Below are 17,404 nucleotides of genomic sequence, written 5' to 3'. Positions count from 1 at the left end.
AGAACTTTTATTTTTTATTTTATTTTATTTTTTAAAGATTTTATTCATTTATTTGACAGGGAGAGATCACAAGTAGGCAGAGCAGCAGGCAGAGAGGGGGGGTAAGCAGGCTCCCCGCTGAGCAGAGAGCCCAATGCGGGGCTCGATCCCCGAACCCTGAGATCATGACCTGAGCCAAAGGTAGAGGCTTTAACCCACTGAGCCACCCAGGCGCCCCATGGACTTTTAGAGATGAAAAACGTCATTGTGCCATCTGAGGTCCTGGCCTCTGGTTCCTCATGCCTTCCTCTCAGCAGCCTGGGGTTTGACTGCACCACGTCCCTCATCCTCATCTTGGGGACCTAGGCCTGTCCCCTCAACCAGGGTGCCTACACCCCTGTCTCACCTGCCAGCCTCAGGCTCAGGATCCCAGTGTGGAAACTTCCCTCGTGGACACGGGAGGGTATGTGTGCAAGTTGAGGGGGGCCTGGTGCCCTACTCTTGGCATCCAGCGGCACAGTCCCAAGGGCCCTGTAAGCCCACCAAGTCCCCAGTGCTGGGCTGTGCGTGCACCACCCGCTGGCAGACAGGCGCTCTCGCAGGGCATCCCCTCCAGGCGCCCCACTTTCATTAGAGCCGCCAAGATGGGGCTTCCACCCGCGCTCCCTGCACGTGCACACTCACACTCACAGCCACACGCAAGAGGCGCACGTGCACCAGGCTCGGCTGGTCCCCCGTGGTCCCTCTCCCAATAGCCGCCCCGTCAGCTCCTGCCCCGACAGCCTCCTTTTGGGGAAACAAGCATATTTGTTAACCTAAGAATCAGCATGAGTTTGCATTTTCCATGGGAGGTTTCCGGAGAGGCCGGGGCCGGCCAACTCCAGGAATAACAGCTGCTCGTGGGTCTCAGGGTGGCAGGGCACAGGGAGGGAAACCGGTGGGGGCAGAGGAAGCAGCTCCAGGGCCTGGCGTCCGAGGCCCATGCAGCCAGCTCGGGCTAATTCACTCGTTCCCGGGCGCGGGTGGGCAAGTGAGGGCCGGGGGTAGGGAGAGCCCGGTGCAGGGGCCGTCTGGCGTGCCTGGATGCCGCGGGACAGCACGGCCAACCGCTGGCTCAACGCCCGTGCGGCAGGCCCCCGGGGCTCTAAACTCGGAGCCTCAGTTTGCCCATCTGTATAACGGAAACACTCCTGGGAGAACTGGAGCATGCCTGGGACAGCACTGCTCGGTGAAATACTGTTGGCCAGAACTCTGTGAACCTAGCAGCTTGTGGGAAGGTGCCTTGGAGGCATATTTCTCTCCAGGACCCCCCGTTGGGTGGAGCAAGCACAGTTGCTTGCACTTGGCTGGGAGGACGCAAGGGCCGCACTGAGCCACTGGGCCGAATGGAGCACCCACAGCTTTGCCCCCCAAGAGGTCCTCTTGACCTTGCTCAGGGCCCAGGTGAGGGAACTGCGAGCCTGCCCGTTCCCCAGCACTCCCCCTCCTGGGCCTGGCTGGGGCTGGATTTCAGATCCCTTGCAGCCAGGTCCCCATGCGAACGGCTCCCGTCACTGCAGAGGCTGGACTGGGAGCCGCTGTCCCGCTGTCCCGCCACACCAGTGGCCTGGTCCCCGCACCCGCTCTGGACTCGGAGCTCAGGGGTGGCGGAGCCTCTGGAACTCGGTGGGCTCGTGAGGGTCCTTGTCTGGTCTACAGCTACTCCACGTGTCACGACGAGGGGGTGAGATGCCAATTCCCAGAGCAGATTTCTTCCCGGGCAGGTGCCCTGGGGTGTTCTCCGTTTGTCCCACTTTCTGAGAGACGTAGCTGGGAAAAGGTGACAGACACACCCTGATGAAGGTGACAGAGACACCTGGGTGAAGGTGGTGAGTGCTCCCCAGTAAGAGTAAATGAGGCCCCTGCAAGAAGGTGCGGGCACGGCTGGCTGCCAGGAGGGGAAAAGAGGCTTCGCAAGGGCTGTAATTTTACCTCAGCTGGTAACACCTGCTATGTTGTGAACATTTGTGTCTCCAAAATCCAGAATATTGAAACCTACCCCCCAAGGTGATGGTGGTAGGAGCTAGGGCCCCTGGGGGTCACCAGATCATGAGGATGGAGCCCAAGTTGGGATTAGTGACCTTACAAAAGGGGCTCAAGAGGGTCTGCCACTCGAGGCTACAGTGAGAAGAGGAAGCCGGTTCTCACCACACACCACACGGAATCTGCCAGTGCCTTGATCTCAGACTTCCAGCCTCCTGAAGTAAATGTCTGTCTGTACACGCCACCCAAACCAAGACGACGCCTTGGAAGAAACATCCCAGAGATAAGACAGGCCCGGCAGGCTGGTGGCGGGAAAGGCCCCGCTGCTGTCTGCCACCTGAGACCTGTGAGGCCTCCACTCCTTAGGGCCCTGTGGTGGGGTTCCTTCCCCTGAGCAAGGGGTGGTCAGTGCCTGTCCCAGGTCTCAGGACCCAGCTGGTGAGCTGTGGCGGTCCTTCGGGGCAGGAAAGGCACCACAGGTCACAAACTCCCCTGCTCCCCCTGCCCCAGCTGCTCTAGGCCCTCACCGTTCGTCCCTGTACCCTCACCTCCCCACGTCTACAACCGGAACCATTCGTAATCCATGCCTGAGCACGCCGTGCCCACAGCTGCAACACTCTTTCCTAAACCCCCATGGATTTAACCTTCAGACTTCGGTAAAATGTTACTTCCTCCAGGAAGCCCTCCCAAATACTACAGTAACAAGAATAGGTCCTCATCCTGGCTACAATCGTGTTGGGATGTCATTTCCACCTCCAGAAGAGTGCAAGAGCTGGGAGAGGCTGCCTGGGTGGAGAATAGTTGCCAAGATTAGATCTGTGACGGGGTGTGAGGAGGGTTAAGGAGAGTGAAATGATGTGTGAGGAGGGTGTGTGGAAGTGTGAAAAAGTGTGAGGTGATATGAAGGGGTGTGAGGAGTATATGAGGAGGTTGAGAAGGATGTGAGGAGGGCGTCGTGAGGAGGAGGAGTATGAGGAGGATGTGAAAACGTGTGAGGGGGTATGAGGAAGTTGAGGAGGGTGTGAAGAAGTCGGGTGGCATGAGGAGGTGAAAGGAGGGTGTGAGGAGACATGACGAGTATATGAAGGGGTGTGAGAAGGATGTTGGAAGCAAGTGGGAGGAGATTGAAGAGATGTGTGGTGGTAGAGGAGGGTGTGAGGAGGGTATGAGAAGAAGTGAGGAGGTGTGAGGAGTATATGAGGAGGCTGAGGAGGGTATGAGGTGTGAGGAGTGTATGGGAGGTATGAGGAGGTGGAAGAAGATGTGAGGAGGTAGAGGAGGGTGTGAGGAGGTGTGAGGCATGTGAGGAGTATATGAGGAGGTGTGAGGAAGTTGAGGAGGTGAGGAGGTGGAGCAGAGTGTAGGACGTTGAGGAGGTGTGAGGAGATGTGAGAAGGATGTGACAGAGAGTGTTGGTGAAGAAGGGATCTTCTAGTGCAAGGAGTTTGGGCTCTAGATGATGCCCTTGCCTTGGACGGATGTGGTTAGGGCCATGTGATTAGGGCTGGGTGAGGACACAGCCTGGTGTTTGTGGGGCCGGAAATGGCATCTTGCACAACACAGCGCTCCCTCCTGGGAAAGGGTGGTGTTGACGGCAGGTGCGGTGTCCAGGCGAAGGTGCTGACGCGGCTGGATCCGGAGTTGTTATTTCCAGTTCCCCTGGGTCAGCATTCTTCGATGGGCTCAGCAGGGTCCTGTCCCCCATGCCCCTCAAAAGCTCTGTTCAAGGCCAGGCCTGACCAGACCCCTGGATTGGCCTCCTGCTGGATTGGCCCTGGCACCCGCTGTCGCACAGATGGGATGAAGGTCCCTCAGCACTAGCCAGGTGGCAGCTGGGACCCTGATTCTTACCTCACTGATTCTTACCACTGAGGGAGGGCCCGGCTGTGGTGGGGGCGGGTCCTGCTGCCCGGGGGCAGCTTCCTGGGGCCTCACACAGATCCCTTACCTCAGTACGTCAGAGAAAGAGGGGGAAAAAACATCAAAAACGTCAGCTCCCTGATTTGTAAAATGCCTGGAGAAATGCAGAATTCAATTCAGTTCAAGTCAGGTGGGAGAGGAGGCACCTGAGGGAAGGAGAATGGCAGTGGCGGCAATGGCGGCCTCGGCCTGGTGCGGGGAGGAGGACGGACCTGACCCCGCAGCCAGCAGCACCCACCTGGGCCCAGGCTCACGCAGCCTCACTTCCTTGGGCCCCTGAGCCGCCCCGGCCCTCCTCCTCTCGGGTGAACGGCGCGGGGGCCTTGAAGGCTGGGCGGCGGGGAGGAGCGCCAGGGCCGAGGAACCGCCGCGTGAGGAGACCCGGAGGGCAGAGGTTCGGGGAGAGATGGCGGGCGCCCTTGGCCTTCCACGGCGCAGAGTACTTCCCCTCATGGGGACGCTGCCCAGGGATGACCCATCTGTCACCTGGCCCCTGTGGCGCACCTAACCCATGGTCCTGGCCCAGCCGTCGGCGCTCTCTGGGCAGGCAGCCCCCGCCGAGGGTCCGTCCGGGTCCGGGCACTGCCTCAGAGCTCCCGCTTCCCCAGGGCCCCCGGTCTCCACGTCTCCGGCTCCTCCCGCCCCTCCCTCACTCGTGGGGTCTCACTGTCCCCCCAGGGCTCTGTCGGCCCCGGTTGGCGGACGCACACGCAGGGCCTGGCTCGGGAGGGTGCGTGAGGAGGTCCGCAGCACGTTTACTGAGCGCCAGCTGTATGCCAGACACGGTGCCAAGGACACAGGACACAGATGGTGGCGTCGAGCCTCAGGAGACTGGCAGGTAGGACCGCCCCGTCCGGGGGCAGCCCTGGCCTTGAGCCAGGCAGGGCAGCGGTGCGCAGGGCTCAGACACGGCCCGGGGGACGCCATGGATGCTCACGCCAGCCCAGGGCACTGCAGGCAGAGTGAACCCAAACGGCCTAGGGCGCCCAGCGGAGAGGGTCGGAAGGCCCTACAGGAGGACCTCAGAGCTGAGCCCGACCCTGGGGATCGGCTCACGGGCCAAGGTCCTGAGGTGGAAACACACCTGCAGGGGCAGGGGCCAGAGTGGCTGCCGAGGTTCGCACCTGGGAGCTGGTGGGTGGGGAGGCGGGGGCACCTGGGGACAGCGGAGCAGGCCGCGGGGTCCGGCATGCACAGACCCGGCCACCATCTCTCGCTGTCCCCAGTGCCCCCGGCACCCGTGAAGGCCAGCCTGGCTTCGTGACCCGGGGCTCGGTCCTCTGGGGTTCACCCCTCTGGCACATGCTGACACACTTCCTGTCCTGGCCAAAGGAGAAGCTGGGCCATCTGTTGGCCATGTCCCTGGCACTCCCCATGTGACTACCGGCCAGCCCACATCACCGGCCACAGGCCACCGTGGGCAACACCGGGGACGTGGTGCAGGGCGTCTCCCACCTGTGTCAGACCTGGGGCAGGACTGAGCCAGGGAACAGCTGTCCGGGGCACGTGGGGGTGGCCGAGGGGGAGAGGGGCAAGGGAGACGGGACGGGCTGACAGGAGAGCCAGGTTGTGGGGACAGGTCACAGTTGTGAGCCTGACTCACCACAGCTTTCTGGCAAAAGCCAAGTCAATGAAGGGGAGACCCGCTTATGGAAGCCAGCAGCGGGAGGGGTGGGCTCAGCTGCACCCCCATTCCCGAGTTGGTGACCTTCGCACCACCAGACCCCAGGGCTGGCCACTGCACAGGTCCACACCTGCCCCTGCTCGCAGGGGCTCACGCTCTTCAGCCCCCCGGAAACATGTGTCCACCCTCTGCCTGCTCCTCGTGCTTCTTCACGGGCCTTGTCCCACACGGGCTCCCCTTTACAAACCCTCCTTGCAGGGCACGGAGGCGCTCGCCAGAGGGCAGGGCTGCCCTGGGGCCCCAGCTCCACGCTAGCCGGCATTTCGCCACCGTGTTTCACCCGTTTCCCCAGGCTTTTTCTTGGAGTGTTTTGATGGATTTTTTTGAGGTGGGGGAGGGGCAGAGAGCGAGGGAGAGAGAACCCCAAGCGAACTCTGAGTCCAGTGTGGAGTCTAAGGTCGTGACCTGAGCTGAAATCAAGAGTTGGATGCTCAGCCGACTGTGTCTCCCAGGTGCCCCTTTCCCGGAGGGTCTTAAGGCAAAGCCTGGCCCGTCTCAGCACGAGCACTTCTGTCATTGGTCACTTTGTGCAAGCTGACCAGGGGGTCACCGAGCATCTCTAAGGAACTGCCCTGGGCTTAGAGTGCGGAGGGGCCCTGGAGCCATTAGGTACTCCACCTGGAACACCGGGTGAGGGTGTCGCCAAGTCAAGGGCGTGAGGGGTGGGGCCAGTGGGGGTCAGGACAGAGGGGCCAAGGGGGCAGAGGGCGAGGGGTGAGCCCCCGGAGGTTGCAGGTGTGGACTGAGAAAGCAGGGGGTTCCAGCCAGCGAGGGGACCCTTGGGACAGGCCCTTGCTGGCGTCCGCCCCACACCAGCCCCTGTCCTCGGCCCCCTTGGCCCGACTGACCAACAGCACTGGGCACCCCATGTGGGTCAGGGCTGTGGGCATTGGGGGGAAACCGTGGGCAGGAAACCTGAGTGCCAGAAATTTCCATGAGGTCAGGGGCTGTGTGCTGTGTGCCCCGAGTACACATGGGGGTGATGCTGCTCCCCAAGCTTGTCCTGCACACTGTCCTTCCCTTGACCTCTCCAGTGGCGGTTCCAGGCCTTGGCTTCTGCAAAAGCCACCAAAGTTGATGAGGGACCAGTGGCCTCATCATCCCCATGACAGAGCACCCCTGCCCGTCGTCCTGAACATGCCCACCTGAGCCCTGGAGCAGGAGCCGGGAGTCGGGTGTGCAGGGTTGACCCTACTATGTGAGTCTGCGGGCTGGCAACGCGCACACAGGTCTGCAGTGTAGACAAGAGCGCTGGGTCAGGCTGGTTTTCTGACCTGGTCATCGTGTGCGGTCATGTCGATGACTTCACTTCTGGGAGGCCCACACTGACCTTTCTGGCATTCATCACTGCGTGTTGTCCCCAGGAGCCACGGCCGCCCTGGAGAACCCATGTCCCAAGCAGCTCCAGGGCTGGGGGCCACAGCTGCGCCTCACTGAGCAAACAAGGATGCGCGGTGTCACCCTGGGGCTATGGGATGAACCGTCTCTGTGGCTCTCGTGTGCGTCTCCATTAACAAAAGATGCCAGCCTGGAGCGTCAAGAACCTGGTTTCTGCCTCAAACCCATACTGACAGGCCAGGCACCGGTGCCAGGTAAGCCCTTGGTCCCTGCGCAGGCGCCCGTGGTTGGGACTGCAGCCCCACGTTGGCCCAGCGGGTGGCCCTCACAGGCTGGGGGGGGTCTGGGGACGTAATGCGGGGCCCAGGCCCAAGAGGGGAAGAGATGCGTCAGCTTTATTGGTTGTTGGTTTAGAAATATAGGGGCTCGGGCCCCTAAGGGGGACAGGGGCGCTGCCCCGTCACTGCTGGTGGAAGGTGTATGCAGGGGCTGTGGCCAGTGGGGGCCAGCAGTCCCACGTCCCAGGTCAGGAAGCACAGACACCAAGGGTCCCCAGCGTGGGACACTCCAAGTCCTCGTTGCGCTGGCAGACGGAGGGGTCTCCTTGTCACTCTGGAAACGTCCTGAGTCCAAGGCTGACTGGGACCCCTTGCCCACATCCTTGGGCTGCTGTGTGTCCGTGGTGACCACCACCCTGCCCCACTTGTCCCCTGGGCCACGCTCCAGGGGAACGGGCAGCCAAGGACAGAGCAGGACCTGCACTGGCCTGGGGTGGCCTAGCCATGGGTGGCTAGTCCCAGGACAGTCTAGTGGGGCCTGCCTGGGCTCTTGCGGTTGCCAGGAGTGCCCCCCATAGGAAGGTGGGCCTCAAGGGGGAGGCAGCTCCAGGATCTGGGTAGCTGTGGTCGGGTGCGATCCGGGGGCATCTGCCAAGAAGGGAGAGGAGGGGTGTGAGGGCCTCCAACCCTACTGTGGTAACCAGACTCCAGCCTCGAGGCCACTACGACTCCAGAGGCAGAAGGACTGGATTCTGACCTGGGCAAGCCTCAGTTTCCCTGCTTGGGTCAGTGTCAGGATTTAAAGGGGGGCCGTGGAGAGCAGAGGCTGGCGGGCTAATGGTCAGGGAGGGTCAGGACTGCGTCTGGGGCACACAGTCGGCAATTAATAAACAGCTGGGTCACCAGGCCCCGAGCATGGGAGTAGGCTGGCATCTGGAAGGTTCTACGGGGGACAGCCCTGACAATAAACCAGGGCCAGCAGCCAGGTAGCAAGTCGAACCCCAGGTGGGGCCAACAGCCATGGTGTAGGCAGAACAGACACTCCCAGCCAGGCCACGTGCTGGCCCTGCTCAGGATCCTGCCTCATCACCTGCCGGCCATGCCGGAGCAGTTGGGTGTTCAGGCAGTGTCCCGCCCACTCGGCTGGGGTGCAGGGGGGTGGGGTGCTGGCGGGCTGTCTGTTAGCAGAGCCCACCCTCACTTGGGGGCGGGCTCGAGGCCATATGCACCTGTGGTGCACAGCCCCGGGCCAGAGCCCCAGGTGCAGGACACATGCCACGTGCTGTGCCTGATCTTCTGCGTTCGCCCTGGAGACGGCCAGGGGTTCCCCAGCCTCCCTGCAGCTTCTGCTCCCGAGGAGAGCAACCTTGGGTGGGTGCTCACCTCTCTAAGCAAGGACAGGATGAGCATGGGGGCTACATGGCCAAGAGTGCCCACCCTGTGAGGCCCAGACAGGACAGATGCCAGGCACAGAGGTCCGCTCGTGCTGGACAGTGGGGAGCCTGCCCTGCTCACCTGAACCCTACTGCCGGGGAGCCACGTCCATCACAGGCTTCTGGACACCAAAGGCTGTGATGAAGATATTGACCACGACAATGATGAAAACCAGGCCAGTGGCCAGGTTGTTGAGGAAGTCCAGCTTGGCGTGCTTGGCCGGATTGTTGAGGTCGTACCTGACTGCGGGCACAAGGGAGCAGACACTGCACCGCGGCCCTGCAACCATGGGGCTGCGGCCTCATGCGGGGTGAGAGCTGGGCCTGTGGCCTCAGCCCTGCAGCCGTGCTTCTGCCAGCACAGAGCTCAGAGTGGCCTGGTGTGCCGTCGGAGCAGAGGAACGAGCCCTGGGGGCAGGTCTGGACTGTAAGGCACACTGTGCTGAGCTCACACAGGGAAGCCCCGTTCTGAGAGCCCATGTGCGGTGTCTGGTGATCTTCACATCTCCCCAAGGACCCGTCCTTATGCCCACCTTATGGATGCGGGAACTGAGGCCTGTATACCTGCCCCAGGTCACAGAGCCAGCAGTGGAGGTGAGCCCTGACCCTCACCTCGGGGGCAGGACCACCATCCATTCCCTGAAGACCACTGAAGGGCTACGTTTTCCAATATCCTCAGCTTGGGTGGGTGGAAGGACAGAGACATGGGGGACCCTCTGAGGGCCACAGTGGGGAGCCATATCCTGACCGCATGGCTGAGTGGGGCCTGTCAGGTGGTGAGCACCCTGTCGCTGGGGGGTATGCAAGCAGCACCACCGGATCGTGGGCAGGGTTGCCCCAGGGCCCTCCCCCCATGGGGGCCCCAGCCCAGGCTCACACCAAGGAAGATGAGCAGCACGCCCACGCCAATCTGCAGCACGAGGGAGATGGAGATGAGGACCACCAGGGGGACGAAGAAGGCGAAGCTGGGACCCTGCTCGATGACAGCCTTCAGCTGGGAAGCGTTGGCCATCAGCAGCGCGATGTCCAGCATGCTCTCCGCGGCGCTCTTCTTGTTGGCGTAATGGTTCACGTTGATGGGCCGGTTCCGGGCCCAGCGGGATGGCTGCGGGGAGGGGGCAGTCAGCCTGGGACGGGCAGGGCTATGGGGCTCAGTAGGGCCTGCAGATCTGAGGCCCACACAGGGCTGCGGGACGCCCCTGGGAGTCAGGTCCTGGAGGAGAGGCTCAGCACACAAGCCACTTTGAGACAAGAAGGCCACCGTCCCGCCTTGGGTGGGGCACTCTGGCGCCTTCCCTGCGTGCCTGGTGCCCCTGCGGGCCCTCTAGTGGCCACAGGCCAGGGCGGGAAGGGATGAGCGGATGGTGCGGGGCCCTGTGCACTCACCCAGCCGTCTACCAATGCAGGGCTACAGTCGAACTTTGCTACTGCTTTAATTTTTATTTTTACAAACAATTCTAAACCACTTGATTGAGGTGCCATCACCCCAGGAAAAGCTGGGCACGATGAAGGTAAACAACCTGGAGCCTCAGCGTGCACACACGTGACACCCTCGCGGCTCCCAGGCCTCTGCTCCAGACGCCTCCTTCTGCCTTTTATTCAGTATTTGTGCTGAGGTCTGTCCCCACAGAGCCTCCGGGACTTGGTGTGGGGCGGGGCACTTCCTGCCGGGGCTTCCCAGCACCTCTGCCTGGGAACAGGGCCAGGCCAATGAGCCCGGCTGCTGGCCATGCCTCATGCCCTCCACACCCCGCCCAGAGGTCACCGCCTCCAGGAAGCCCCTCTCTCCTGGGGTGCCAGCTGGGGGGAGGCAGGAGAAGGCCCTTCTCCCTCACTAGGCCTCCCCGGCACCCCTCAGCCCCAGCCCCTCATGCACAGGATCCGCGGAGCCACCAGGCCCAGCACTGCGGCCTCCCGGGGCACTTGGAGCTCGTGTTTCTACAGTCATAAAAGATGCAGGCCCGGGAGGCAGGCTGCCCTGAGAGGGGCCGACACGGCAGGTGAGAGGCCCCTCTCCACTTTCTGTATCTGGAAATCTCACCCCAGAAAATCCTGAACTCCAGAAGCAGGGGCGGGACAGGCTTCGCTCCACCTGCCTGTCCTGTTAAACTTAAATGTAATTGAGAATAACGTGCCCAGGAGGAAAGGAGAATGGGCGTACAGAACAGAGGCTGTGGGACCAGCCCCGCCTTTCCTCAGCACCGGTGGCTAAGCAGCAAATCCACTGGGTTTAAAATTCCAGACCCGACAGGGAAACCCGGCTCCTGGGACCCAAACTCCAGCATTGCTTCTGGAATATTCCACCCACAGCCAAGTCCCACTGGGGTCTCAACTTCACCTCTTCCCATCAAGAGACATCAGGGTTGGGGCACCTGGGTGGCTCAGTGGGTTAAGCCTCTGCCTTCGGCCCGGGTCGTGATCTCAGGGTCCTGGGATCGAGCCCCGCATCGGGCTCTCTGCTCGGCAGGGAGCCTGCTTCCCCCTCTCTCTCTGCCTGCCTCTCTGCCTACTTGTCATCTCTCTCTCTCAAAAAAAAAAAAAAAAAAAAAAAAAGAGACATCAGGGCACGGCTGCTCCTCCACAGGGTCCCCGCGCAGGCACCTGGGGCCAGTGCTCCTACCGCCCGAGGCTGTCCCCGGCTCTGCTCCTGCACAGCTGCGGGGCTGGCCATGCCTCGTTCGTGTGCGCCCCTCTGAGGGGCGGGTGTCCAGGGTGCTGGCCTGCACTGGGCATGTGATCCTAAGGTGCACAAAGCCAGAAGCACCAAGCCTTCCCTCAAGGCCACCACAGTACTCATTTTGGTCCCCAGGCCCAGAGAAAACAACCAGATGCACGCACGCACACCCACACAAGCATGGGCACATAAATACAGTGTATGAGCAAACATAACCATGTCTGCACGTATACACACGCATGAGCAAGCACATACAGGCACACACAGGCACACGTGTACGTACCCAGTACACGCACACACGCACGCACGTCTAGGCTCACTGTGCTGGCCTCCGCGGAGGAGGAGGAAGTCCCTTCCCTCTTGAGCCCCTCCAGACCCTTTGAGTCCTTCATAGACACGCACGTTTGAATACAGAAGGACACTCGGTGCCCTGTGTTCCTGCTGTCCTCCGCCCCGCGCGCAGCTGGGTGTCCTCCTCCATGGTGGCCACCCCCAGCCCCATCCTCACACACACTCACTGTGGGTAAACTGAGGCTAGCAGGAAGCACCCATCCAAAGCCAAGAGCAAGTGAGGGCTGCACGTGGAATGCAGGCCCGGGGCTCAGAAGCCCCCGGGCTCAGAAGCCCCCTGCAGAGGGGGTGGGGTCAGGGCTGGCCTGTGGGGGCTGTGTACTCGGAGGCACCCCCGGGCTCCAACCGTGTGACCTCAGGACAGACAGCACCCTCTGAGCCTCAGTCTCCCGTGTGGGCAACAGGGCCAGGAGCACGCAGCCCGCGAGGTTCTAGTGGGCCTGGCCTCTGCCTCGCAGCCCTGGGGGACAGGCCAGGGCCAGGGACACACGCCCCTCCTGCTGCAGGGCACTTCCTGCCACAGGACCATCTGCTTCCTGTTGAACGCGTGCAGTGATGGGGGCATCGGCGGGAGCCCAGTCCTGGCCGTGCGGCCTTGACAACGCGCTCCCCCGCGGCTGGCTTGTCTCCCCGTCCGTCAGCCCCAGGCCACACTAGGAAGCTTTGGTGCCCACAGAGTTCCCCACTAACGGAGAGGGAGCACTAACCTCCCTTTCCACAGAGTCGGGGAGCCGTGGTTCAGGGGAGCTGCCCGGGGCAGAGCAGAGCCCCGCAGCTGCCGAGGAGGGGCTTGGAGCTACAGGGGGACTCTGGGGCCTGGGTGATGGCTGAGTCCCAGGGAAGCCCCGGTCCTGGGAAGCCCACCAGGGTGGGGTCAGAAGGTGGCTGGAGCCTTTGGCCTGAACTGACGGACTTCCCAGAGCTGCGCTGGGAACCGCCCCCAGAGGCCTCTGCCGGTGACCTGAGTAGTGCAGGGAACAAACACCCTGGTTAATGTGTTCCCAGGGCCTTCCCCAAACCTCAGTGGTGGTCCCAGGAGCTGGGTGGGCTCTGGATGTGTTCCCCTAAAAACCAGGAAGGCTCCTTGTGGGTAAAGAGCCAGAGGAGAGCAAGGAGGACCCCCTTGTGTGGACAGAAGGCTTGGGGTGGCTCTTCACAAGACCTAGCCCAGGGCCACCGTACTGTGGGTCCTCGGCTTGCACGGGGAGGGGCTGGGACATATGTGAACCCAGATGTGCCCCCGGGCAAGCACTGGGTTCTTGCCCCAGCTAAACGGATGCTGTAGTCCAGTCCCAGCCTGGATGGAAGGAGCTGGGGTACCCACCCCAGCCTCCTGCTCCCCTGGGACATGAGAGCTGAGCCCGTGCAGGACGCGGGGGTTTCAGTTATGGATGCTCTCTAATCCTGCCTATTACTGACCCCAAACCCCACATAAGAGTGTGGGACAGGAACTCCTGCCCAGAGGCACCTTTGCGTTTTCAGGACGAGAGACAAAGGCCCCCACCAGATCCACAATGTCCATCGCTGCCCGGCTAGGAGCGGGGGTGGTACTTCCACATGCACCTCTCTCTAGCACCCCTGAATCCCACACCTGCGTGCTCTGCCTCAGTTCCCTCATCTGCGAAATGGGCAGATGGAACTGACTGCGGGTGCGGAGGCCCCTCCGTCTGCTGGAACACAGCCAGCGAGGGCACATGGCCTCCCGAAACAGCCACACAGATCTGTAACAAAAACTCTGAAACAGGAGAAAGGATAAGCAGAGGAAATGGCCGTGTGAGCTGAGCAGGACCCAGGACCCCAGATCCTGGCCCACCATGGCCCCTCCACGGGGGCGCAGCACATACCAGTAGGCCTCTGGGGAGGAACCTGAGAACGAGGAGGGTCTGGCAGGGCCTGGGTGTCCATCACCTGACCCAGCAGAGTGGGCATGAGCCTGCCGCTCAGAGCTGGCATGAAGGCCACCAGGCACGTGCCTGCCCTAAGTGGTCTCCGGATCCACGTCAGTGTCCCGGCAGGAAGTCTTGTTGGGGGGGTTTCCCGCAGCAGCTGGGCCACAGGCTGGGCAGACCTACTTCCTGTGGGCTCAGCACTGGTCAGCAGTGACCCTGTGGCCACATCAGGGTGGCCTTTTAGAACTTGGCCAAGACCCTACCAGATCTTTCGAGATTTGCTGGGAAAGCAGAAGTGAGGAAAAGAGTGAACTTCCCCTGGGAAAGCTGAGCTCTGCACAGCCCAGATGTGGCCCAGGAGCCACATTCCAGCTTGTCCGGCTCCCTCCCTGCTGTGACCCCAGTGTCCACAGCAGGGCCAAGGCAGGTGTCTCCGTGCCAAAACACAGCAGGCATGACACAGCCAAGGGCCATCCTCACAGTAAAATTGATGTTTACTATTCCTCCTGCCTCCAGCCACAAGCCCCTCCTTCAGGGAAGCTGGACAGCCTGGTCTCCGAGAAGTCCTGGGGGCACAGGCACAGGTGTGGGGGGGCACCTGTGGGGTTTATCTGCTGTGGGGCTCTTCCTAGAGCCAGGCCACCCTGGAAGGTGAGCGACCTGCCCCACTGGCCCGCAGTGGGAGTCCCGAGACTGACAGGGGTCCTCGACCTGGGCCTCCCAGTCAGTCCCCCCACCTCCAGGGGTGCCCCGGGGATACAGGACCAACCTAACCATCCACCTTGCCATCCAGTGCTCCCACTCTGGGTGGTAAGTCTGAAGACCCCAGGAGTTTGCCCCTCACCCCAGCAAGACTTTCTTCCCACCCTGACCCTCACCCCCATCCACAGAGTCCCGCCACAGGGGAAGGTGCTGCCCCAAAGTCCTCTCCAGGAGTGGGCCCTGTATGGCACGCAGTAATGTGACGACTGTGTGCCCAGCACACAGCTTAGCCCATGGGGTCCTCACCATGCTATCATCCTAGGTCACAGATGAGAAACTGAGACACAGAGTTACTGACTCAAAAATACAACAAGACAGGTCCTGAAGGTGGGCAGGGCAAGGCAGAGGCTGGGGGTGGTGTCAGGGCGTCCAGGCTCCAGGCAGCCGGAGCAGTGGCCTTAAGGCTGCCTGCCCTTCCTGGAGGAATGTGAATGGAGACACCCCCCTGCCACTACACTGGATCGGCATGCCACCCCCACCCCAGCCCTGCAGCACCCAGCGCCAATGTCCCCAAGTCCTGGAAGCCTTCCTGATTCCACTACCAACCTCTCATAGGTGGAATTTAGCACTTTCCATTTGGGTTGGTCTCAAGGCTAAGACAGCAGCTCAGTGACAATGGAGCCACATCTCCCCAGGCTGGTCCCAGGGCCAACACAGTGACCCCACCTGACCTTCCTGGGCCCAAGATGCACGGGAGCCTGCAGGTGCATGGCCAAAGCCGAGGGGGACAGAACAGGCTTGGAGCCGAAGGCACAGCCACAGGTTGGGAGGTGAGCAGGATCCCTCCCTTCCAGCCCACCTGCCCTATTTGTTACCTGACTTTCCCAAAGGCAGGCAGGGGCATTTTGTTTTCTCTTTTCAGACCGTGCACAAGGGGCCCAGAGAGGTGAGGCAGCCTCCCCAAGCACACACAGCCCTCAGCTCCGAAGTTCTTACGTGCCAGGGCAAGGCTGAACGAGGGCCTCCTCAGTCCTGGGTTTCCCCACCACGAAGTCAGGGACAAAAGTCCTGTGCCACCCAAGGGCTGTCAAACTTTACCGAAGGGTCAGCACGGAGGCTGAGCCCCAAGAAGCTTCTGCCAAGAACAGGCAAGGATGGACAGGATTACTGCGTGGGGCCACCTGCACACAGGAGGACCTGTCCCTGCCACCCGTGCCTCACTCACCCCATGTGTCCTCCCACACTCGGGCAGCACTGCCCCAGTCTGTTTCACACGGCTGAGAGACCTGGCATCCCTGCCCCCATCCCCAGGGGGTCAGAAAGTGAAAGAATGCTCAAAGTCAACAAGTCACCAGAGGGCCTTGCCCAGGACTGCACCACCAACAGAGGCTCTGGGGAAATGCTGGGCACCGGGGAAGAGGGCACGACACCCCCGGACAGGACCCCGGGGCGAAGGGGCGCAACCGCCTCTCAAGTGGAAGTCGGGACCACTGCCCGGGGGCCTGCGGTGGGGACAAGTGCGGGGGCCACAGCCGCCCCAGTTCCCCACCGGGGCACGCAGCGGATAGTGCAGTCGCGGTGGACACGGCGGGTGACGTAACCGTCTGCCCGCTGCTGGCCTGGGGCCCGGAGGCCGGGATCCTGCGCGCCCGGGCGCGCAGCAGCGGGAGGAGATGCGGGGGCCGAAGTTAGAGCTCGGCGCGGAAGGCGGGGGAAGGTGGTGCCCAGGCCCCTCCACCGCGCGGCTCCGCGTGGGCGCCTCCCGGCCGGACCCTCGCCCCTGCCGGGGTGGCCGGAGCCCCGGGGCCACCGCTCGGACCGACTGCACGAGGCACGGGAACCCCGGCACCCCGCAGTGCGGACGCGCCGCGCAGCCGGCCGGAGCCCCCAGGTGCCCGGGGAGCAGCCGGCGCGGGGCCCAGAGAGGGCGCGCGCCGGCCAAAATCGCACAGCGGCGCGGGCGGAGCGGGGCTTACCGAGGCGTCCGGGGAGCCAGGCGAGCCGGGGCGCAGGTCGCCGTTGAGTTCGTACTCCTCGGGGCCCGACTCCATGGTGCGGCCGCCAGAGCCACCTCGCTCCGGGCCTGAGCGCCGCCCGCGCCTGGGCCGCGGGGACCCGGCTGAGCGCCCGCCCCCGGACTCCGCCTCCGGCCCGCCCCACAGACCCCGGACTCCGCCCCCGGCAGGGGCGGGCCGGCGGGACCCACAGGACCCCTCCCTCTCCCGTGAGGACGGCTGGGTCGACGCGGTTCCCCCGGGCCCCGGCCTCGCGCGGGCGGCGGCACGTCCGGCTCTACCGCCGTCGCGAACACTTTTAATCCATGAAACGAGGCCGAGAGCCAGCCTTTCCAGGGCCACTTCGCAAACTTCTGGACGCACCAGGAAGGGGAGTACGTCGCTGCCGCGGCATGGGTGTCCTCCCGGCGCCGCGAAGCCCGGGCGCCCGGCTCGCACCCGGGGCTCCCTGACCCTGGGCCCCCCAGCCTCTGAGCCTGGCGTCTTGCACGCCCGGGAGAGGAGGGGAGGCAGAGGGCGGTCGCCTCGGGTTGGGCCAATTTGATGCGGGCCCCCGCCCTGTTGGCGCAGCCTCCGTGCCCCCTAGCGGGAGGCAGGACCCCACGCCTTGGGGAGGCGCCCGGTGCCCCGGCGGGCCGCGGCGGGCGTCCAGAGCGCGTCGGCTCCCCCAGCCCTCGGCTGAGTTAGGCTCTGTTTCCCAGGGCTCCCGGCAAGACGCGGGCCGCTCCCAGACATCCGGAGCCAGGCTGGGGCCGCAGGGGCGGGAGGGGCCGGGCGTTACCTCCCAGCGCTGGTTTGCCAAGATCGCGCCACTGTGTCCTCCGGTCCTGACCTCCGGCCAGGCCCCGCTGGGGTTTACCCTTCCCACTTCTGCCACAGTGTCTACTGATGTGTCCACCGGGGCACCGCTAGTGTGCAGCGCGCACGGCCACGGGCGGCTCTGGGGCATGCCATGGTCCCTCTCACGGCCCAGCAGGGCCAGGTTGCGGGGACTCTATAACCCTGAGCCATGGTAGCTGTGTGGGCTGGGGCAGGTGGCTGGACTTCTCGATTTCAGCTCCCCTGAAGGGGAGTGGTCTTCTTAGGCCCTGCGGGCTGATCTTTCCCCCTCCCCATAAA

At 63.0% G+C, this 17,404-nt stretch overlaps 1 protein-coding gene across 1 annotated transcript; it reads right to left on the bottom strand.

Moving 5' to 3' along the window:
• Positions 1 to 7,319: 7,319 nt before the first annotated feature.
• On the bottom strand, positions 7,320 to 16,407 carry NINJ1 (ninjurin 1). Its single transcript, XM_080820584.1, has 4 exons — positions 16,247 to 16,407; positions 9,534 to 9,759; positions 8,737 to 8,898; positions 7,320 to 7,869 (listed from the first exon to the last, which is right to left on the bottom strand). Exons 1-3 carry the CDS (start codon positions 16,319 to 16,321, stop codon positions 8,744 to 8,746), a joined length of 456 nt encoding a protein of 151 aa, XP_080676710.1. The 5' UTR covers positions 16,322 to 16,407; the 3' UTR covers positions 7,320 to 7,869; positions 8,737 to 8,743.
• Between the last annotated feature and the right edge of the window lie 997 nt (positions 16,408 to 17,404).

The sequence above is a fragment of the Martes martes genome, assembly GCF_963455335.1.
Source record: "Martes martes genome assembly, chromosome: 12".
In the NCBI taxonomy this organism is placed as follows: domain Eukaryota; kingdom Metazoa; phylum Chordata; class Mammalia; order Carnivora; family Mustelidae; genus Martes; species Martes martes.
This window is presented reverse-complemented; position numbering and strand designations above follow the sequence as displayed.

Coding starts and splice junctions, on each gene's coding strand:
- NINJ1 (XM_080820584.1), bottom strand. CDS start 16,321: ATGGAGTCGGGCCCCGAGGAGTACGAACTCAACGGCGACCTGCGCCCC. Junction 9,760..16,246: donor CTGGCTCCCCGGACGCCTCG/GTAAGCCCCGCT, acceptor CCCTCCCCGCAG/CCATCCCGCTGGGCCCGGAA. Junction 8,899..9,533: donor CGTGCTGCTCATCTTCCTTG/GTGTGAGCCTGG, acceptor TTGTGCCCGCAG/TCAGGTACGACCTCAACAAT.